This window comes from Anomaloglossus baeobatrachus, chromosome 3 (assembly GCF_048569485.1).
Source record: "Anomaloglossus baeobatrachus isolate aAnoBae1 chromosome 3, aAnoBae1.hap1, whole genome shotgun sequence".
NCBI classification, from domain to species: domain Eukaryota; kingdom Metazoa; phylum Chordata; class Amphibia; order Anura; family Aromobatidae; genus Anomaloglossus; species Anomaloglossus baeobatrachus.
Window position 1 is genome coordinate 115,585,843 of NC_134355.1, and position 23,276 is coordinate 115,609,118.

General features: G+C 41.8%; 1 protein-coding gene across 4 annotated transcripts in view; it reads right to left on the reverse strand.

The window, feature by feature from the left end:
* Positions 1-23,276, reverse strand: part of CFAP61 (cilia and flagella associated protein 61) — a 447,743-nt gene that overhangs the window by 258,109 nt on the left and 166,358 nt on the right. For all 4 annotated transcript variants that reach the window (XM_075339389.1, XM_075339390.1, XM_075339388.1 and 1 more), the window contains 3 exons: positions 11,848-11,974; positions 7,370-7,447; positions 5,113-5,319 (listed from right to left, as the gene is read on the reverse strand). In XM_075339389.1, coding sequence (XP_075195504.1) covers positions 5,113-5,319; positions 7,370-7,447; positions 11,848-11,974 — 412 coding nt within the window. The remainder of the gene's footprint in view (positions 1-5,112; positions 5,320-7,369; positions 7,448-11,847; positions 11,975-23,276) is intronic.

The window sequence follows — 23,276 nt, forward strand, 5'->3', positions numbered from 1 at the left end:
CTGACACGTCCGTGAAAAACGTGCGTGGTTTTTCACGAACGTGTGAAAGAGGCCTAAAGGAGCATTCCTAGGAAAGCTAGTTTACTGATAATTGGCTAGTGTAAACAGGCTGCCAGCCACCTGTGAAATCAGCAAAACGCTTGTTTGTCAGGTGAAATGATTTTTAATAGGGATGATCGAATACTTTGATTATTCGGCTTCGCAAATATTTTCTGAATACCTTGCCGCTATTCGACTATTCGATGCGCAATGTAAGTCTATGGGAAGCCCGAATAGTTCCGAACAGTTGTTATTCGGGTTTCCCATAGACTTACATTGCGAATCAAATATTCGCAAATAGTCGAATAGTGGCGAGGTATTCGGAAAATATTTGTGAAGCCGAATAATCGAAGTATTCGATCATCCCTAATTTTTAAGCTATACAGTGTATTTGCATAAAACTACTCATAAACAACTATTCTGTGCACATGGGTATTACAGTTAAGCCAACAGCCTACTATTCTGAAGCTAATGTAAACCCACTCTAAAATAGGGAAAGTAGATAAATAGTCTCCTTAGGGCAGAGCTTAAAGGGAACCTGTCAGGTCCCATATGCGTTCTGACCTACAAGCAGCGTGATGTGTGGCCTAGAAACTCCTTCCTAGCCATCCCTGTGTTGTAATATTGTGTAATATGATTTTATAAAAAAAGTTTTATAATTTACATGTTCCCTATGTAAATAGGAGAGGGTATATTCGCCAGGGCATTGCATCGCATTTGCATGCTTTCCGTGGTGATACCATGGATTTACATTAGCGACATCACTGTCAGCTCCTGGAGATCTTGCAAGTGTGCGCTTAACTTTCGCGCTCCCTTCATATCCGGGTGTTTACTTGCCGACTTTAGATGCACTCTGCGCATGGTTGGTCTTGTTATCACACCCACAGGGGCGTGATAACACGGAAAGCTCCTGGAGACCCACGCGTTCGCGCAGTCTTCATATCCGGGTGTTTACTTGCTGCCTTCACAAGCACACGTCGCTCATGTAAATCCATGGTATCACACCCACAGAAAGCATGCAAACACCTACTGGGCGATGCAACACCCTGGGGACTAGACCCTCTTCTATTTACATAGGGAACATGTAAGTTATAAATCTTTTTTTATAAAATCATATTACACAATATTACAACACAGGGATGGGTAGGAAGGGGTTTCTAGGCCACACATCACCCTGCTTGTAGGTTAGAATGCATATGGGACCTGACAGGTTCCCTTTTATGAATGGTGACAGAATATGTTGGTGCTATACAAGCAATATTAAATAGATAATAAAAATAAAAACAAATAAATGAGAGAAACGCAAATAATACTTGTTATCTGACAGAGATGTTCATGTGTGTGGGCCACGTAACTTCATCTCTCAAATATATTCACTTTACAGCAGATTTGAGGACACACTGAAGGAATGGGTGAAGGTACATCAAACTGTGAATGTTAGAGTATAACTAAATGTACACAGAGAAGTGAGTGTACGACATATCACCATGGAAAATGATAGAGGCTCAGCACTATATAAATATAAAACCTACAAAGAAAAGAAGTGCATTTAGTACCAATAATATAAAATAAATAAAAGAGGTAAATGCATACTATTATATTACTGTAACTTGGCTAATAGCTTTATACGTTTTTTTCTACTTCTCCCTCCATACTTCTATGCCTCATGTCAGTATACACCTCTATAATACTGTATGCATAAATATATTATGTCTAATCACAAGTATTTTATTATTCCCTCGTTGGTATAGTATTAGATAACTGACATTTTGTGTGTGTCGTTTATATTTTATATCCTCTTTTTTAATTCAATAATTATATTTTGAATATAATATATATATATATATATATATATATATATATATATATTATATATATATTATATAGCATTGGTTCTACATGCACTTATTTTCTTTGTAGGTTTCAGATCTGAATAAAGCTCATTGAAGAGCATCATAATGGTAATACCACAACATTGTTAGAGAAAACTACAAATGATCATTTTCACCCAGTAAGGGTTCAGTTCCACTTGCGTTTTACAAGGACGAGTGCAATCTGATAAAACAGGATTGCTCTCACGCTAGTGCAAAACTATGGGTCAGTGTCCATCTGCGATTGGTTTCTCATGCCATATCGGCATGAGAAATGAATTGCAGGATGCAGTAAATAATTGCAGTAAGTATCATCTCACACCCCCCCATACAAGTCTATGCCTGCGTGTGAAACATCGCACTGCACTCGAATGTCATCTAACAGCAGTGCGATGTACACAAAGACAGGCCGTGGAGGAGAGGGAGAAAGTGCTCCTCCCCCCCTCTTCTTCGCAGCGGTGATCCGATCACAAGATTGGATCACAGTCGCATGACCCTCGGCTCATACTCCCAGCAGAGGGTCATCAGCATATTGCTTTCCGATCCCCCTGCATCGGAAGCTATGCGCAAGTGGAACCTAGGCCTAAGGCTAATTCTATGTACTGATGTTCCCCCCCTTATCTTTCCACAAATCATATTAAAGGGTCTGCGCCATCTTCTGATAAAGGTCTGCAGCCACTCTATGTGACTGCAGACTTCTGAATCCTGACACCATGAGATATGTATGCTGTCAAAACTAACCGTTATTGTCAGTTAGATATGAAATTTGCATACTTCCGGCCACATTCAGACTAGACGTGCCTGGCTTCTTTCAATTCAAGTGAATTCTAGTCAACATTTGACCTCATGTATATGTAGCGCCCCACGGGGCAGGTGTTTTAACCTACTCGTTGCTGGGCTGAGGGTGCAGATCCTATGCGATATCAAAGGGTGGCCTGGCCCAATTCCGTTACCCCTAGGCATACAGGAGGGGAGGAAAGGCGGTGTACAGGAGGCAGGATGGGGGTGGTAGTTACTAGGAAAGTCTATTAGATAATCGTGATGCCACCTGTGATACGCGGCGAGGGATGGGCAGCCGCTGCGGGTGCTGCTCTCCGGGGCTGACGGTGAGGGTCGCAGCCGGGATGGTGTCGCTCCCCACAGACGGAGCGGGATTACCCCGGGGAGGATGATGCAGGACAGATGGGGGTGGTGGTAGTCCCCGTTGGCGATGAAGCACCTGGCGACGGCAAATGAGACGCAGAGGCAGGGGCTGCGGTTCCATGTCTTTTACTCACAAGTAGTTCAGGCGCTGCCCCAGAGTACCGATCTCTGACATGATGGGCTCCAGCCGATCCCGGATAGTTGGCGGTCACCGCCGGTGCCCATGAAAGTCTTTTAGTGAAGAGTCCCTTGGTTGCTATCCGGAACCCGGGTCGAGCCTCCTGCTCCAACCCGCAGGCCCACGAAGAGAGAGGAACACTAACCCCAGTTGTCAGTGCTAGGTGTTATCCCTAGCTGTACCTGGGAAGGTCTGCTGTAAGTGTGATGGTTGCGCCTACTTCTACCCTATGGTGCCTGCCCTCGGTGGTTGTCCTAGTGACTGGGAAAGTCCCATGCTTCATGATGGCTAACTATCCTGTCTGCCCTAGTCCAACCCCCTGTGAGTAAGCACCTTATTGTTGTATGTGTGTGTTTTGTGAAGGCACCGGCAGGTTAACCCCCCTCCTCACCCGGGATAGATATTACCCCTGAAAAGTGGTGTAATACCCTGTGGTGCCTGAAGCCCAGGGGTGCCACATATACAAATAGCTCTCACTGGCAATACCGGTGCATCTTGACAATATACGCACCACGTGACTACAGACTTTTATCAGAAGACCGGACAACCCTTTTAATGTGTCCAGTTTCTAACCAAACCAAATTCAGTCTATTGTGCCATGCTAACAACTGGGAGACCATACAGGATTAAAATTGTCCCCTTTGAGAAAACATTCTTCTATAAGCTGCAGTAGTCATAATAAAACAAAATGAGTATTACTGACCCAGGTCCAGCAATGGCTCTCACAGTCTCATTTGTTTATCAGCAGTACTGATATCACGTCCACAGCGCTGCAGCCAATCAGTGAACTCAACAGCTTGTACCATCTATACGGCAGAGGTCCTGAAATCAGTGAATGGTTGCACCCCAGTTGACATGATGTCAGTGCTGCAGACAAACAACACAAAGCAGGGTAGCGGCTCCGAGCCAGCGCTGGCTCAGGGCAGAGTATGTATAATTTGGTTTGTGTTTTTAAGACTACCACAGCCTATAGAAGACAGTTTTCTGAAAGAGGACAACCCCTTTAGCAGCTCCCAAAAGAATATTGTCAAATTGTGTTTTTTTCTGACTGTTTTCTCATGTCACTCATTTTGAGATACATCAAGCCAAAATTAAAGGTAAGGAATGACATATTTGTATCAATTGCTTATTAACTCTTCACATTAGGTCGGGGGCCACAAAAGCATATGGCATCCGACGAGAGTACATACAGTGCCTTGGGAAAGTATTCGGCCCCCTTGAATTTTTCAACCTTTTCCCACATTTCATCCTTCAAACAAAGATAAAAATGTTAAATTTTATGGTGAAGAATCAACAAGTGGGACACAATTGTGAAGGAGAACGATATTTATACTTTCGCAAGGCACTGTAGGATGCAATATGTTAAAGACCCTTGGCTCCCGCTGTGCTGCGAGCATGGGCTGTGTGCCATGCCATTGTGATTCGATCCTGCGATCGGATTACAGCTGAGGAGTAGAGGGAGGGATTAATCTCCCTATCTCCTGCACTGCCAGCTGATGTGATTTTCGCACTGCACTCCGGTGTCATCCGAGTGTAGTGCAAAATTTCACTCGCACCAATTGACTTGTATTGGTGTGAGTGAATATGGATCGGCTTCCACCCACAGCATAGTGTGACTGTTTTCTTGGTCAGATTAGGGCTGAGAAAATAATCACAGATGGGAATGGCCCCATAGAGTAACGTGGGTCCGAGTGGAATGTGATTTATTATTGCATTTCACTTGGGCCGTTTTATTCGCCATGTGTCCTAGCCCTTATAGCCACAGTTTTAATGTTGTGATTGTTAGTTAAGATTAGAAATAATACATTTAAAAAATTATCAAAAAAATCATTTCAAATTAATCACAAAGAAGTCTCTGTTTAATTGTGCAGACTAATTTACCTGATATTTTACATATGGTGGGTAAACAGGGTAATACAGAGAGGACTTGTGAGATAAGCGAAGGATCTCTTTCAGGAAATGCCGGCTGTAGTGTTTAAATATAGGATTGAGGGCATAATGGTGGAGATGTCCGTGCTCATCCCGCTGATGATGACTGAAGTAGATAAAATCCTCAATGTTGTAGTGTGAACGAATGTACTCAATATCCTACAAAGCAATAAAGAACAATGTACATGGAATACAGATCATAAGTCTGCACACAGACAGAAATTTATGTCACCTAGATATAATAATCTCAACTAGGCTAGGTGCACATGGTGTTTGCCATATATGTTCACAACGTATAAATCCTACAGTGGTCCAAGGATGTATGCCAAGGCATCCATCAAGACACTGTATGGCCCCACAGTAAGAAAACAAATTAGAATGGTTCCTAGACACATAATTGTAGCAGTTTGTGCTGAGCTACTGCTGTGCTATACCTATAAAATTACCGTTATGGCTGAAAACAGGATACACTTCCCCACTTTAACACAGCCCAAAAAACAATCACAAAACCACAGTTTTATAAATCAAGGCACCACAGAAAGTAAACTGACACTCAAGCGCAATGCACACAGCTCCACAGTTCCACAGGCTTCCTTGTGCCATATACACAGAGATATTCTACCTTAGCAATGCCACCAGTGAAAGATATAGCGGCATATAAAACATCATATAAAGCTTGCCACAATATATATCTGGTGGATTTGTCTCAAACCTCCATATGTGTCAGGATGTAAGGTGGTGCTGTAGAGGACCCATTACATAAATTGGAGACCTATTATGCCCACAGAGCCGAAATACTATCCTGTGCATGAAGACTGAAAATGCAATCACATTTCCAATAGTCTACAATCCAAGGACAGAGAATGACCACCCAGAGACAACATGCAAATATGCAGTCATATGAAAACGTTTGGGCACCCCTATTAATGTTAACCTTTTTTCTTTATAAGAATTTGGGTTTTTGCAACAGATATTTCAGTTTCATATATCTAATAACTGATGGACTGAGTAATATTTATGGATTCAAATGAGGTTTATTGTACTAACGGAAAATGCGCAATCCGCACTCAATCTTTGTTTCATCAGTCCACAGGACCTTCTTCCAAAATGTAACTGGCTTGTCCAAATGTGCTTTTGCATACCTCAGGCGACTCTGTTTGTGGCGTGTTTGCAGAAACAGCTTTTTTCACATCACTCTCCCATACAGCTTCTCCTTGTGCAACGTGCGCTGTATTGTTGACCGATGCACATTGACACCATCTGCAGCAAGATGATGCTGCAGGTCTTTGGAGGTGGTCTGTGGATTGTCCTTGACTGTTCTCACCATTCTTCTTCTCTGCCTTTCTGATATTTTTCTTGGCCTGCCACTTCTGGGCTTAACAAGAACTGTACCTGTGTTCTTCCATTTCCTTACTATGTTCCTCACAGTGGAAACTGACAGTTTATATCTCTGAGAAAAGTTTTTGTATCCTTCCCCTGAACAACTAATGTTGAATAATCTTTGTTTTCAGATCAGTTGTTTTGAGGAGCATAATGCCACTCTTCATAGGAGATTCAAATAGGAGAACAACTTGCAAGTGGCCCCCTTAAACACCTTTTCTCATGATTGGATACACCTGCCTATGAAGTTCAAAGCTCAATGAGGTTACAAAACCAATTTAGTGCTTTAGTAAGTCAGTAAAAAGTAGGTAGGAGTGTTCAAATCAAGAAATTGATAAGGGTGGCCATACTTTTGCACCGGTCAAATTTTGTTTAAATGCGGATTGCACATTTTCTGTTAATACAATAAACCTCATTTCAATCCAGAAATATTACTCAGTCCATCAGTTATTAGATATATGAAACTGAAATAGCTGTTGCAAAAACCCAAATTGTTATAAAGAAAAAAGGTAAACATTAATAGGGGTGCCCAAACTTTTTCATATGACTGTATGCTGAAAAGTCTTTTTGAAGGGTTGTTCTTATAAAAAAGAGGTCACTACACAAAGTGTATTAGGGAACTGAAGATCTGTATGATGGAGTAGTATCGTCTGGATAAAGACTCGATCTTCTAATAGAAGTGGTCTTTCATTAACGTTTACTTTATATTAAGTTTGGCGGCCATAAAAACATCAGGCGTATCACTGATTTTAGGTTTACCACACTGGGTATCGGTACACAGACGTGTATTGTATACAGATAACTAGAATTTCAACATAAAATAGTTTACCTCTTCATTTCTGAGAACTGCAACACCAACGATCTGGTCAGCAACTTCAGCAACAAATGCCTGCAGTGGTGTGCCATCCTGCAATGAGTTATATGGAAAATAAGAGAGACAATCATATCCACCAATCTAATCATACAAATTTTGCACACAAATCAGTTGCTGGCTGTATTGCAGCTAAGGACAAGAAAACATCTTCAGTAATGTCTGAGCAAGATTGCTTTAAAGTGTGTTCGGTTTTAAAGGTTGTTCTCAAATTATTAAATTACTAAAAATAAGCAAGTTTGCAATTGACTTGCTTTTTCTATCCGCTGTTATTCTCATGCTGAGGTAGCTTTTATAGTGTACTGCTGGTTTCCATGGAGCTTGGCCAAACCCTAAAGGCCACATTACACAGAGCGACATCGCTAGCGATGTCGCTGGTGAAAGCACCCGCCCCCGTTGGTTGTGCGTCATGGGCAAATTGCTGCCCGTGGCACACAACATCGCTAACACCCGTCCCACATACTTATCTGCCTAGCGACATCGCTGTGGCCGGCAAACTGCCTCCTTTCTAAGGGGGCGGTTTATGTGGCGTCACAGTGGCGTCACTAAGCGGCCGCTCAATAGAAGCGGAGGGGCAGAGATGACCAGCCGTAACATCCCGGCCACCTCCTTCCTTCCTCATTGCCGGCGGCCGTAGGTACGATGTTGTTCCTCGTTCCTGCGGTGTCATATAGCGAAGTGTGCTGCCGCAGGAACGACGAACAACCTGCGTCCTGCAACAGCAACGAGATTTGGGATTAGAACGACGTGTCAACAATCAACGATTAGGTGTGTAATTTTGATTGTTGATGGTTGTTCCTGCGTTTCACATGCAACAACATCGCTAACGAGGCTGGATGTGCGTCACGAATTCCGTGACCCCAACGACATCTCGTTAGCGATGTCGGTGCGTGTAAAGCCCCCTTTCAGACGTCAGTGTTTCAGGTACATCTGACATGCATTTTTAACATGTTATTCTATGGTTTTACTCACATGGCCGTGTTTTCACACGCACATACGGAGACAGGTCTGTTTTTTCTCCACCAGCACAGGTGTCACAAAGACCGAAAAACGGATGTAATCCGTGTAACAGTGTGACACATATTGGTGAAAAAATGTGTCTGTGAGATAAAATTAATTTCTATACTCACCTGTCTCCAGCGCTGCTGTCTTCTTAGCTGCTGTCACATGCTTCCAACCCCGCTTATTATGCTCATTGTGTAGTGAGAGTGACTTTACGGGTTCATTAGAGTTCATTGGGAACTCCGATTAACCCGTGACATCACTGCCATAGCCACATACACACTGCTGAGGGCGCCCCTGTGGCGACCTGGGCTGACCTTATTAGGTCCACGTCACCGCAGGGAAGCATACACAGCAGTGTGTGTGCCTGTAGGGGCTGCTCTCACAAACAATGGGGAACTTCGGTTCTCCATTGAATATGCCAGCAGTGTGGGATCGACGTGGGCCCCCTAATTGCATTACGGCGGACCAGGATTAGGGCTTTGACAGGGAAATAAATTGGAAAAGAGGGTGTCTCTTGTCTTTATTTTTTAAATAATTGTCTCTTTTTATGTCTTTTCATGTTCACTTTTGTCGAACGTTGTAGGACCTCACCATGGTTTATGGCGGACCTTTTGTATTTTTTTATTTTTAAAAAACAAATAAATTGATAAACTAGGGCTGGAGACGGGGGCTGGAGACAGGTTATAAGTAATGATGGGCGAACCCGAACTGTAAAGTTCGGGGTCCGTACTGAACACATGGTGTTCGTGCACACGATCCTGAATACTAGCTTTCCTGAGAAGCTCGTGTTACAGTTCGGATCCAGTTCGGGTCCAGGGGCTGTAAAAAAAGAAAGCACATTAGTAAAAAAACATTATGATTATACTTACAGGTCCTGCGATGCGTCCTGCAGACTCTGTCTCCTGGCCTCTTCTGCTTCCAGGTCCGATCATTAACTTCCGAGGGTATTCACTGCCCTGTTGTCACTCGGCAGTCTTCGGCTGTGTTCGCAGTGACATCAGGGTTCACCCGAGTCCATGGCTCATGGATTTGATTGAACTTTGACTGTCACTGTGCGAGTCTCGCATCGATATCACCCTGCACGGCGCACAATCTCCTGACAGAAGCGGGTTGGCTGCATATATTTCCATGCAGCTAAGGTGTTCCTGTCAGGAGAGTGTGTGCCGTGCGGGGTGATGCAATGCGATAGTCGCACGAGTCATACGCAAGTGGAATCATACTCTCAGTGTCAGCCTGCTTCTCGCTCTGTGGAGACACTTGTCTTTACAGAGTGATGAAGCAGAGCTGACATTGCTCTCCCTGCTTCTTGCTCTGTAGAAACACTTGTCTGTACAGAGTGATGAAGCAGAGCTGACATTGCTCTTCCTGCTTCTCGCTCTGTAGAAACACTTGTCTGTACCGAGTGATGAAGCAGAGCTGACATTGCTCTCCCTGCTTCTCGTTTTGTAGAGACACTTCTCTATACAGAGCTATGAAGGAGAGCTGACATTGCTCTACTGTGGACTACATCGGACTAAGGATTTTTTAGAATAAAGATGGAGTCTCTAAAAAAATTTTTTGTTAGAATTTTTTTTTATTAGAAATATATGTGTTGTGGGTTTTTTTTTTTACTGTATGCTACAAATTCATGGTGGCCATGTCTAATTTGACATGACACCATGATTTTCGGGCTTTGTGCCAGGTGAGAATACAAAGCTGGTATTAACCCCTTTATTACCCAGCATGCCACCACCATCAAGGCCGATAGATGAGCCGGGTAAAGCGCCTGGAAATGGCGCTAAGAAACAATGTGGCATTTCCAGGGGCGGCTGTGGGCTGCAGTTTTTAGCGTGGGGGGGCCCAGAACGCTTGGGCCTTACCACGCTGAGAATCCCAGCCCCCAGTGGCCTGGTTTTATCTGACTGGCGATCAAAATACAGCGAGTGCTATGTCATTTTTTTAAAATTATTTATTTATTTTTACACTACTATATATGTGAGGGACCCAACAGACAATCACAGATGCTGTCACGCAGAATGGGAGTCTGTGATTGGCTGTTGGAGTAACTTTGTATCTGCCCATACATTCTAGATGCTAGAATGTATGGGCTGGTTTCAGGTTACTCCAGCATCCAAGCACAGACGCCCACTCTGTGACAGCGTCTGTAATCGTCTGTTATTTTAACAGTAAAATAAAACAACAACACAGAGAAAAAATATTTTATTAGAAATAAAAAACAGGAGACATTTAGGACTCCAACTTTATTACCCAAAAAAAACCTTCGGCATAGTCCAAAGGTGGGTGAGCATCTTCAGCTCTCCTACATCTGTGCGAGAAGACAAACACCCGAGTGCATAGCTGAGGCTGGTCAGCTGTGCCCCCTGGTAACCACCACTGACTACAGGACCTTCCATGACATCATAGCCATGTGACCAGTCTGTAACCCATGAGGTAATACAACATTCACACCAGACTGGTAACACGGCTATGATGTCATGGAAGGTCCTGTAGTCAGTGGTGGCTACTCGGGGGCATAAAAATGATCGGACCCAGAAGCAGAAGCGGCCAGGAGACAGAGTCTGCAGGACGCATTGCGGAACCTGTAAGCATAATGACAATGTTTATAATTAACTATATTCTTTATTTTACAGCCCCCCGACCCATCACATAACTGTAAAGTCCAAGTTTGGGGTTCGGACGCAAGTTCGTATTATATCTGACCCCGAACACGAACTTTACAAGAGTTCGGGTGAGGCTCCCACTGATCCCAAACATCGGGGGGTTTGCCCATCACTAGTTATAAGTACCAGATTTTGTGATGGGATGCCTATTCAGAAAACAAGTCAGATATTGCATCTGCCTCATGAGGATTTTGCCCTCCACGGACTCAGAATGTTAGGTTATAGGTTTCACTTAATGGATTTGTGTCGTCTTTACATCTCAAAACTATGAATAATATATATTCCCTATTATTCATTAACGAGGTTTGAATAGTGAGAATATCACATAAATGTCAGATGGTAACTGAACAATTAATAAATTAAGAATGGATATATTTTCAGAAATGTACATTATTCAATTATTTTCTAACATTGGAGAAAAGGTACAGCCACACATTCTTAGATCTCAGGGCAGATTCCTATCTAATACCAGGGGTCAGCTGCTAATGTAGAATAACTCTAGCTTCTCTTATGTAAAACCTTCTAAATCTCCAAGGCTGCACAATAAATTGATGCATTAAATGCTTTGATTTTTCTTTTCAATAATTGTTACCTTGTTTACATACAGCAGAGGAATCTATAATTTTCAGATTTGCCAACAGGAATGTGCCCCCTTACACAGCACGCCGCAGCAAATATTGACTTCAGATTTACCAACGTAATACCTGTCAGTAACGACAAGCTCGGGATGGGTTAATCAATTTTATACCAATTCTGAATAACTCCACTTACAGCGTCCCTTCGTGCTTCATTGTAGATCTTGAGGTCATCCAGTATGCTTTCATGGACATGTAGGTTGTCAATCAGGTTTTTAACAGATGTTACATCACTAGACTTTGCTGGCCTTACCTGTAACAAGCTGAAATAAAAGGTAAAAACTCATGTAAATGATTACTTTATGACTGCATGAAATCTAATTGGAGATTAAATGGACTAATGCAGCCTGTTAGGAAGCAGGAGCTGGGAAACACACAATGTTCAGTGCCGAGGCCCACCGGAGCTGTTCTTTCAGGACCATTATTCCGAGGCAGGAAGCAACACGGAGAAGCTCGTGGAAATACAGCTACAATACCATTAGAGCATTAATCCCTCTGGCTTTTAGTACTTATGCACACAGTCTGGTTTAGATCTCAGAGGGAATGCTGTATAGCATGGCACAGGGATAATGAAAAACCCACACGTCCATGCCTTATCAGAATAATAACAAAGACAAAGAATGGGTTTCAATGAGATCAAAGAGTTTACTACGTTTTGTGATGTAATTACTATGCTTAAACTTTTTTCCCATTGCATATTAAAAGAATTCTCTGCAATTTGCCAAATATTATTAAAATATTAAATGTTGCTAAAGCAAACAAGATGTTATGGTGTATAAAAAGAGAGATTAGATCCCGGGATCGCAACGTATTGTTACCCCTCTATAAATCACTTGTAAGGCCACATCTGGAATATGGGATCCAGTTTTGGGATCCACATTTTTAAAAGGACATTCAGAAGTTAGAGGCAGTTCAAAGGCGGTAACTAGACTATTACAAGGAATGGAAGGCCTCCCATATGATGAGGGGTTTAAAAAGTTGGATTTGTTTAGCTTAGAAAAAAGACGTCTCAGAGGAGATCTCATTTATATGTATAAATACATGTGTGGTCAATATAAAGGACTGACACATGATTTATTTCTTCCAAAGACAATAATAAGGACCAGGGGGCACTCACTGCGAGTGGAAGAAAAGCGATTCCAACAGCTAAATAGGAAAGGGTTCTTTACAGTTAGAGCAGTCAGACTGTGGAATGCCGACCACAAGAGGTAGTAATGGCAGATACTATAACAGCTTTTAAAAAAGGGCTGGATGATTTCCTCAGTACACACAACATTGTTGGTTATAAATGACTTAGTGACCAAATGTAGAACTGGTGGAGGAAGGTTGAACTAGATGGACCTAGGTCTTTTTTCAACCTAAGTAACTATGTAACTATGTAACTATATATAGTGGTACACACATGGAGTCCTAAGCTTGTCCCTAACTTCTAATTACATGGATGACTGCGGTGGTTCAGAGGTTGACTATCAACAGAGATATGAAGTAGCTGGCGCATACAGTGGCATGTAAAGGTTTTGGAATCCCTGGTCAAAATTACTGTTATTGTGAAAAGTTAAGCAAGTTGAAGATTAAATGATCTCTAAAAGGCAGATGAGACATTTCCTTTGTATTTTAGCCAAAAATACAATTATTTTCATCTTTTATATTTGAAACATTGCAAAAAGAAAAATGGGCAGATGCAAAAGTTTGGGTACCGTTGTGTACTATGCCGTATGTATACTATGGAAATACAGCTACAATACCATTAGAGCATTAATCCCTCTGGCTTTTAGTACTTATGCACACAGTCTGGTTTAGATCTCAGAGGGAATGCTGTATAGCATGGCACAGGGATAATGAAAAACCCACACGTCCATGCCTTATCAGAATAATAACAAAGACAAAGAATGGGTTTCAATGAGATCAAAGAGTTTACTACGTTTTGTGATGTAATTACTATGCTTAAACTTTTTTCCCATTGCATATTAAAAGAATTCTCTGCAATTTGCCAAATATTATTAAAATATTAAATGTTGCTAAAGCAAACAAGATGTTATGGTGTATAAAAAGAGAGATTAGATCCCGGGATCGCAACGTATTGTTACCCCTCTATAAATCACTTGTAAGGCCACATCTGGAATATGGGATCCAGTTTTGGGATCCACATTTTTAAAAGGACATTCAGAAGTTAGAGGCAGTTCAAAGGCGGTAACTAGACTATTACAAGGAATGGAAGGCCTCCCATATGATGAGGGGTTTAAAAAGTTGGATTTGTTTAGCTTAGAAAAAAGACGTCTCAGAGGAGATCTCATTTATATGTATAAATACATGTGTGGTCAATATAAAGGACTGACACATGATTTATTTCTTCCAAAGACAATAATAAGGACCAGGGGGCACTCACTGCGAGTGGAAGAAAAGCGATTCCAACAGCTAAATAGGAAAGGGTTCTTTACAGTTAGAGCAGTCAGACTGTGGAATGCCGACCACAAGAGGTAGTAATGGCAGATACTATAACAGCTTTTAAAAAAGGGCTGGATGATTTCCTCAGTACACACAACATTGTTGGTTATAAATGACTTAGTGACCAAATGTAGAACTGGTGGAGGAAGGTTGAACTAGATGGACCTAGGTCTTTTTTCAACCTAAGTAACTATGTAACTATGTAACTATATATAGTGGTACACACATGGAGTCCTAAGCTTGTCCCTAACTTCTAATTACATGGATGACTGCGGTGGTTCAGAGGTTGACTATCAACAGAGATATGAAGTAGCTGGCGCATACAGTGGCATGTAAAGGTTTTGGAATCCCTGGTCAAAATTACTGTTATTGTGAAAAGTTAAGCAAGTTGAAGATTAAATGATCTCTAAAAGGCAGATGAGACATTTCCTTTGTATTTTAGCCAAAAATACAATTATTTTCATCTTTTATATTTGAAACATTGCAAAAAGAAAAATGGGCAGATGCAAAAGTTTGGGTACCGTTGTGTACTATGCCTGATACTGTAATGCAGCCCAGATCAATATTGTATTCATAGGGCTCAAAGGTTTGAATCTTAGATATAGAATTGCATAAGCGTATAAAAAAATTGTTCCATTCTCATCCTAAAAAGTAGGATGATTTTTCCTTCAAGAGATATTACCGTATATATTCAAGTATAAGCCGATCCGAAAATAAGCCAAGACACCTAATTTTACCCAAAAAACTGGATAAACTTATTGACTCGTGTATAAGCCTAGGGTGGGAAATGCAGAAGCTACTGGGAGTAATGTGCCCATATTGTCTCCTGTACTAATATACCCATATTGTCTCCTGTAGTAATATGCCCATATTGTACCCTGTAGTAATGTGCCCATATTGTACCCTGTAGTAATGTGCCCATATTGTCTCCCGTAGTAATGTGCCCATATTGTCCCCTGTAGTAATTTGCCCATATTGTCCCCTGTAGTGATGTGCCCATATAGTAATGTGCCCATATTGTCCTCTGTAGTAATGTGCCCATATTGTCTCCTGTAGTAATGTGCCTATATTGCCTCCTGTAGTACTGTGCCTTTATTGCCTCCTATAGTAATGTGCGTATATTGTCCCCTGTATTAATGAGCCCTTATTGTCTCCTGTAGTAATGAGCCCATATTGTCTCCTCTAATAATGTGCCCCATCTTTGTGCTGTGTATTAATCTGCCCATCCTTTAGTAATGTCCTCATTCTGGTCCCCTTTTTGTACCCTATTATGTCGTTGTTCACACATACACACAACAAAAAATATTTTCACCTGTCCTCTGTTCCCACAGTGTCCTCTTACTTGCTTCTTGCCACTATGAATTGTGACTATTTCCTTATATTGTACAACCACAGTGGCTCTGTGGTTAGCAGTGTTGCTATTTAGTGCTGGGGTCCACGGTTCAAATCTCATCAGAACAACATTTACAAGGAGTTTGTATGTTCTCCCCATGTTTGCGTGGGTTTCCTTTGAGTACTACAAAGAAACACTTGTAGGAAAATTTAGATTGTGAGCATTAACAGAGACAGTGATGATAATGATGTCTGTAAAGTGCTACTGAATTTGATAACGCTATATAAAAATAAGTAACAATGCTGACCACAGAGTGGTCTGTTCTGGATGCTGGTAGGTGAGCACAGCTTTGTATTATTTTATAATGTAACCAACCACTGGTAAAATTATATTTTTGCACAGACAATCCTTTTCCCTATTTTGGAGCACATATACATTACAATATTGTTAAATCAATTTTGACTTGTTGAATCATGAAATGTGCTTATTTACACAGATTGCCTTCATAAAAATGGCCCTTAGAAAAATATAAATGGCTATCCCACAACATTTCACCTAGCGACACAAACTGTGATGTGTCTGATTGCTAGGGGGGCCCTGCAGCGACCCACACTAATCACGAAAACAAAGGTTTTGTGCCCACTGTTTAGTTCATTGGCTGTCACAACCGCGTGCTCTGCTCTATTTATTGTCTGTCTTTTTATCTATCTTTGCCACTCAGGCAATGACTGGAGCAGTGAGCAAAGGCAGTGCTGCTCCTTTGAATCAGTAAACAAAGGACTTTCATCCTAGTGATCTGTGGAGTCGCAGTTGTGGGACCCCCAGAGATCAAACACTTGGTCAAAATCGATTTGCAGGACCTGATTCATCAGTAATCTGAGTGTGCTGGATGGAAACCTTGATAACCTCCTTCTACCTCCTAGCATTAACTTCTTTTGATTAGCTAGCTTGGCGAGATTTCATTGTTGCTGTGTGACGTACATGTTACATCGCAGAAGGCTGGCAAATTAAAAGAAGAGCCGCCATTGCTGTCTGGAAAAGAGGAGGTTCTCAGAACTCCCACATACCTGCCAAACATAACAAAGGATGATGGATCAAGTCTTGAGAATCATTTGCACCATTTCTATTTATCTTGTATCCTGTGGATAAGCGACATGTTCTGTAACTTTAACACTAGAAGTCCCAGAAATTTCGAGCTCCCCCCTGAAGTCCCGAAAGAGGGTCAAATGACCCTTAGTCTAAACTGAATAGAACTAACTAGAAACTAATGGCTAAACTCAATGGAAAACAACAACCTTCTGTGGTGCGACAGTAATGGCCTTAATTACAGAACAAAAGACGGTGATTATAGGATGTTAGCTAAAATCCTTCAGGTTATTCGACCCGTCTCTGGGTTACAAAGGTAGAAATGTGAAATGACCCCTCTCTGGGACTTCTAGTGTTAAAGGGCTGCTGGAATGTAGGACGGACCAGAGGAGTGCTCTATCCCACCAGACCCCCAACCCGGGCATCCAGGGGCACAATTGTGTCCAGCAGTACTAGTTCTATAGTGGAGGGCTGATATGGACTTGGGAGAACAAGTTGGAACAGGGAAGCTAAGTGAGCGTTGTTCATTGGGAGCGCAGGTCGGCAAGAATCGTTGGAAGGAACAGGACCTTCAGGACTAGTTTTGAGTCAGCAAGTGAAAGAAAGGACAATGTAACAGCAGCAGTAATACCAAGAGCCAGGGAACAGTCAGTGGTAGACGTGTCTTTTGAAGTAAAGTGTTTTATGCCCACAATGTTCAAGTGTTGTGCCCACAGTAATGACGTGACTGAAGTACTGTGCGTAACTATTAATAAAAGACTACTTAAGCAAGCATTGTTGACCTTAGGGAGATCAACATATCCACTGCGGAGACACCATCACGTGTTTCTCAACGCAGTGATTCTAGAGCATTGCCCCCTGGGAAGTATGCAAATAAGAAAGCCGCGGAGACACCATCACGTGTTTCTCAACGCTGCCAGGAAACTAGCCAGGTCTTTCACCGGGAAGGAACAACCACGGGAAGGGCAGTCTCCAGTCAAGGAGACCACCTATACCAAACATGGTATCCATCCACAGACAGCCGTTTCGGGGTATTTGCCCCTCATCAGTGTGGAGTAGGAATCTGGCTAGTGGGGGCAATGCCTAGTAAAAGACTACTTAAGCAAGCATTGTTGACCTTAGGGAGATCAACATATCCACTGCGGAGACACCATCACGTGTTTCTCAACGCAGTGATTCTAGAGCATTGCCCCCTGGGAAGTATGCAAATAAGAAAGCCGCGGAGACACCATCACGTGTTTCTCAACGCTGCCAGGAAACTAGCCAGGTCTTTCACCGGGAAGGAACAACCACGGGAAGGGCAGTCTCCAGTCAAGGAGACCACCTATACCAAACATGGTATCCATCCACAGACAGCCGTTTCGGGGTATTTGCCCCTCATCAGTGTGGAGTAGGAATCTGGCTAGTGGGGGCAATGCCTAGTAAAAGACTACTTAAGCAAGCATTGTTGACCTTAGGGAGATCAACATATCCACTGCGGAGACACCATCACGTGTTTCTCAACGCAGTGATTCTAGAGCATTGCCCCCTGGGAAGTATGCAAATAAGAAAGCCGCAGAGACACCATCACGTGTTTCTCAACGCTGCCAGGAAACTAGCCAGGTCTTTCACCGGGAAGGAACAACCACGGGAAGGGCAGTCTCCAGTCAAGGAGACCACCTATACCAAACATGGTATCCATCCACAGACAGCCGTTTCGGGGTATTTGCCCCTCATCAGTGTGGAGTAGGAATCTGGCTAGTGGGGGCAATGCCTAGTAAAAGACTACTTAAGCAAGCATTGTTGACCTTAGGGAGATCAACATATCCAACATACTTCCCAGGGGGCAATGCTCTAGAATCACTGCGTTGAGAAACACGTGATGGTGTCTCCGCAGTGGATATGTTGATCTCCCTAAGGTCAACAATGCTTGCTTAAGTAGTCTTTTACTAGGCATTGCCCCCACTAGCCAGATTCCTACTCCACACTGATGAGGGGTAAATACCCCGAAACGGCTGTCTGTGGATGGATACCATGTTTGGTATAGGTGGTCTCCTTGACTGGAGACTGCCCTTCCCGTGGTTGTTCCTTCCCGGTGAAAGACCTGGCTAGTTTCCTGGCAGCGTTGAGAAACACGTGATGGGGTCTCCGCGGCTTTCTTATTTGCATATTAATAAAAGACTGTTACACAAGAAAATTGAATCTGTGTCCATTATTAATCCCTGGCGGGAGTCTCCTGGATTGTTTGGGGATCTGCATAAAGGTATGGCGTGCACACACAAAGTTCACACACCCAATCAAGACCCCCGCCAACCATCCCTATCCTCTTGCGCTGTAGAGAGGACTAGGGCACAGGCCAAAGTGAGACCCTCTACATAACTGTAAGGCAATCCCTTTAAAGCAAAATATTTGCTCCAAACTATTTACTAAATTCTGAGCCAGATATACTATACAGAATTGTAGATTGTCACTTAAATACAGTGTAAAATAAGTATTGAACAAGTCACTAATTTTCAAAGTAAACATGTTTATGAAGGTGCTATTGACATGAGTTTCTCACCAGCTGTCGGTAATAATCCATGCAGTCCACATAGGCAAAGGAATCAAATCTTAGATGTCTATAAATTTAGTTGTGTGTAATAATGAGAAATGACACATGGAAAAAGTAGTGAACACATGACGAAATAAAGGTGCAAAAAGTCATTGAAAGTCATGAAACCAGCTGATAGTTATTAATTAAAAAACAATCCTGCCACTTAGTGCTGCCCATTGTGTTGAATTGTCAATGCGATTCTCTTCTCCCACTCTTGACACACCAAGAGCAAGACCGCAGAAGAAATGCTACCACAGGCCTCCTGTATTCGTTGTTTCAGGTGCCAGACATCCTTGATCCTGGATCTGCGGTATTGCTCTCGGTGTGTCAAGAGTGGGAGAAGAAAATCGTGTTGACAACTAAACACAATGGGCAGCACTTTGAGCACATCCTTTAGTGGGTTACTGCCGTTGTTTCATGTCACAAACGTGTTAATAACGCGATAATGAATAAAGCTATGTTAAAACTGAGCACACCATTGTTGTACTTGTGCAATTCTCTATGTGTTTGATGTGTCACATGACCCCCTTCCCATTGAAAAAATTAAAGTTGAAAATGGTGGCTTTGCAGATGGCTGCCATGGGCGTCACCCGGCCTCAAAAGTTTGGACCCTCCTATGTACTAATATGCCACAAACGAAAAGGTGATATCAGCAACCTCTTCCATTTTATCACGGATGAATCCATACTTATGGCCCACCCTGTATTTCTTTGTCTGTGTGGAATGGATGGGTTGTTACCAGCATCTGGTGAGAATTCCATATCAATAGCACCTTTAGAAATATATTTATAAAAAAAAAACTGGTGACGTGTTTAATACTTATTTCACCTGCTGAATATACAGTACAGACCAAAAGTTTGGACACACCTTCTCATTCAAAGAGTTTTCTTTATTTTCATGACTCTGAAAATGTATATTCACTTTGAAGGCATCAAAACTATTAATTAACACATGTGGCATGAAATACTTAACAAAAACGTGTGAAATAGCTGAAAATATGTCTTATATTCTAGGTTCTTCAAAGTAGCCACCTTTTCCTTTCATTACTGCTTTGCACCCCCAAACCATCACATCTCCTCCTCCATGCTTCACGGTGGGAACCAGGCATGTAGAGTGCATCCGTTCACCTTTTCTGCGTTGCACAAAATCACGGTGGTTGGATCTAAAGATCTCAAGTTTGGAATCATCAGACCAAAGCACAGATTTCCACTGGTCTAATGTCCATTCCTTATGTTCTTTAGCCCAAACAAGTCTCTTCTGCTTGTTGCCTGTCCTTAGCAGTGGTTTCCTAGCAGCTATTTTACCATGAAGGCCTGCTGCACAAAGTCTCCTCTTAACAGTTGTTTTAGAGAGGTGTCTGCTGCTAGAACTCTGTGTGGCATTGATCTGGTCTCTAATCTGAGCTGCTGTTAACCTGCGATTTCTGAGGCTGGTGACTCGGATAAACATATCCTCCACAGCAAAGGTGACTCTTGGTCTTCCTTTCCTGGGGCTGTCCTCATGTGAGCCAGTTTCTTTTAGCATTTGATTGTTTTTGCCACTGCACTTGGGGACACTTTTAAAGTTTTCCCAATTTTTTGGACTGACTGACCTTCATTTCTTAAAGTAATGATGGCCACTCGTTTTACTTTACTTAGCTGCTTTTTTTCTTGCCATAATACAAATTCTATTCAGTAGGACTATCAGCTATGTATCCACCAGACTTCTGCACAACACAACTGATGGTCCCAACCCCATTTATAAGGCAAGAAATCCCACTTATTAAACCTGACAGGGCACACCTGTGAAGTGAAAACCATTTCCGGTGATTACCTATTGAAGCTAATCAAGAGGATGCCAAGAGTGTGCAAAGCAGTAATCAAAGCAAAAGGTGGCTACCTTGAAGAACTTAAATATAAGACATATTTTCAGTTGTTTCACACTTTTTTGTTAAGTATTTCATTCCATATGTGTTAATTCATAGTTTTGATGCCTTCAATGTGAATCTACAATTTTCAGAGTCATGTAAATAAAGAAAACTCTTTGAATGAGGTGTGTCTGTACTGTATGTAAATATATACATACACTGAGTATACACTATTTAATAGTCCATCAGTTGAGCCAGATGATATTTTTCACTAAGTGGCAGGATTGTGTTCTAATTTCTGATAAATTTCAGCTGTTGTCATGACTTTCCATGGCTTTTTGCTTTTCTCTTTCTTCATTTGTTCAATACTTTTTCCTCTGTTATTTCTCATTATTACACATCATTTTAATTTATGGACATCTATGGTTTGATTTTTTTGTCTGTGTGGATTGGATGGGTTGTTATCGACATGTAGGAAGACATTCATGTCAATAGCACCTTTAGAAATATATTTACTTAGAAAATTGGTGACGTGTTCAATATTTATGTCACCGGCTATAAAATAATGAAAAAAAAAAAGAAAAATACAAATGTGAAATACTATAAAGTGTGGAATAAAAGCACCCGGCATCGATTACATATGCATGTGACTAAACATGTCTATTTTATCCTCTCCTAGACACCACCAGCGGTGTAATGATCAGAAGACATCATATTAATTAAGTTCAGCGTTCTTATCTGTAGGATCTGTGCTCATTAATTAAAGCTTAGTCCCATCGCTCTGATGGGTGTCTGGATTCTATTAGCCATTTGATTAACTTCTTTACTATTTCGCATCCACTTTCTGCATACAATTAAAGTATTCAAGCACACTGATGTAAAAATAATGACAAATGTATAATTATCGGGATGGTTTTGAATACTCGCATACTGAAGATGTTTACTAATAACGGATACCCAAAATGGTTTAGGCAATGTGAATTTTCTCAGGTCATTTGTAATTTATGATCCAAGAAGAATACAATTACAATGATATTGAATTAAACACCTCTACAATGCCACATTTATCTTATGCTGGGAGTGAAGACCACTAATGAGACTAATTATCATCTCTAATTATCAGCTTTGTGTGTTGGATTATAATAAGCCCACATCATCCTTATATGAACAGTTGCAGTGAGGATTTACAGAATTTATTTACTGACATCGATCCTTTCCTTATAGTAGAAGGTGTGAAAATACACATTGGAGAGAACATGCCAAGTCATTTTCACAAGAAAACTGGGATACAAAAGCCATAAAGCTTTGCATACTGTATAGGGGTGCAAAAGATCGGCAACTTTTAGTGTTTTTTACATCAGGTCCATCAACTTTTTGAAAAAGCAGGTGGAGCTTAGAAGGAGCGGCATAATGTTTCATGGCCCAAAAGATTCTGAATAATTTACTCTACAAAATTAAATCAAAAGTAGATTTGAGTCTATGACAGCAGAACATTTCTGAGTCAGGTGCATGGCAGCTGAAAAAGCACCAAATTCAGTAAGAGGCCTGCACTTTTTTAGTTAATTTGCTGCATACACTGTGTGCAGAATTATTAGGCAAATGAGTATTTTGATCACATGATACTTTTTATATATGTTGTCCTACTCCAAGCTGTATAGGCTTGAGAGCCAACAACCAATTAAGTAAATCAGGTGATGTGAATCTCTGTAGTGACATCAACACCCTATATAAGGTGTGCTTAATTATTAGGCAACTTCCTTTCCTTTGGCAAAATGGGTTAGAAGAGAGATTTGACAGGCTCTGAAAAGTCCAAAATTGTGAGATGTCTTGGAGAGGGATGCAGCAGTCTTGAAATTGAGAAACCTTTGAAGCGTGATCACCGAAGAATCAAGCGTTTCATGGCAAATAGCCAGCAGGGTCGCAAGAAGCGTGTTGGGCAAAAAAGGCGAAAAATAACTGCCCATGAATTGAGGAAAATCAAGCGTGAAGCTGCCAAGATGCCATTTGCCATCAGTTTGGCCATATTTCAGAGCTGCAACGTTACAGGAGTATCAAAAGCACAAGGTGTGCCATACTCAGGCACATAGCCAAGGTAAGGAAGGCTGAAAAACGACCACCTTTGAAAACGTCAAGACTGGGCCAAGAAATATCTTAAGACTGATTTTTCAAAGGTTTTATGGACTGATGAAATGAGTGACTCTTGATGGGCCAGATGGATGGGCCGGAAGCTGGATCAGTAAAGGGCAGAGAGCGCCACTCCGACTCAGACACCAGCAAGGTGGA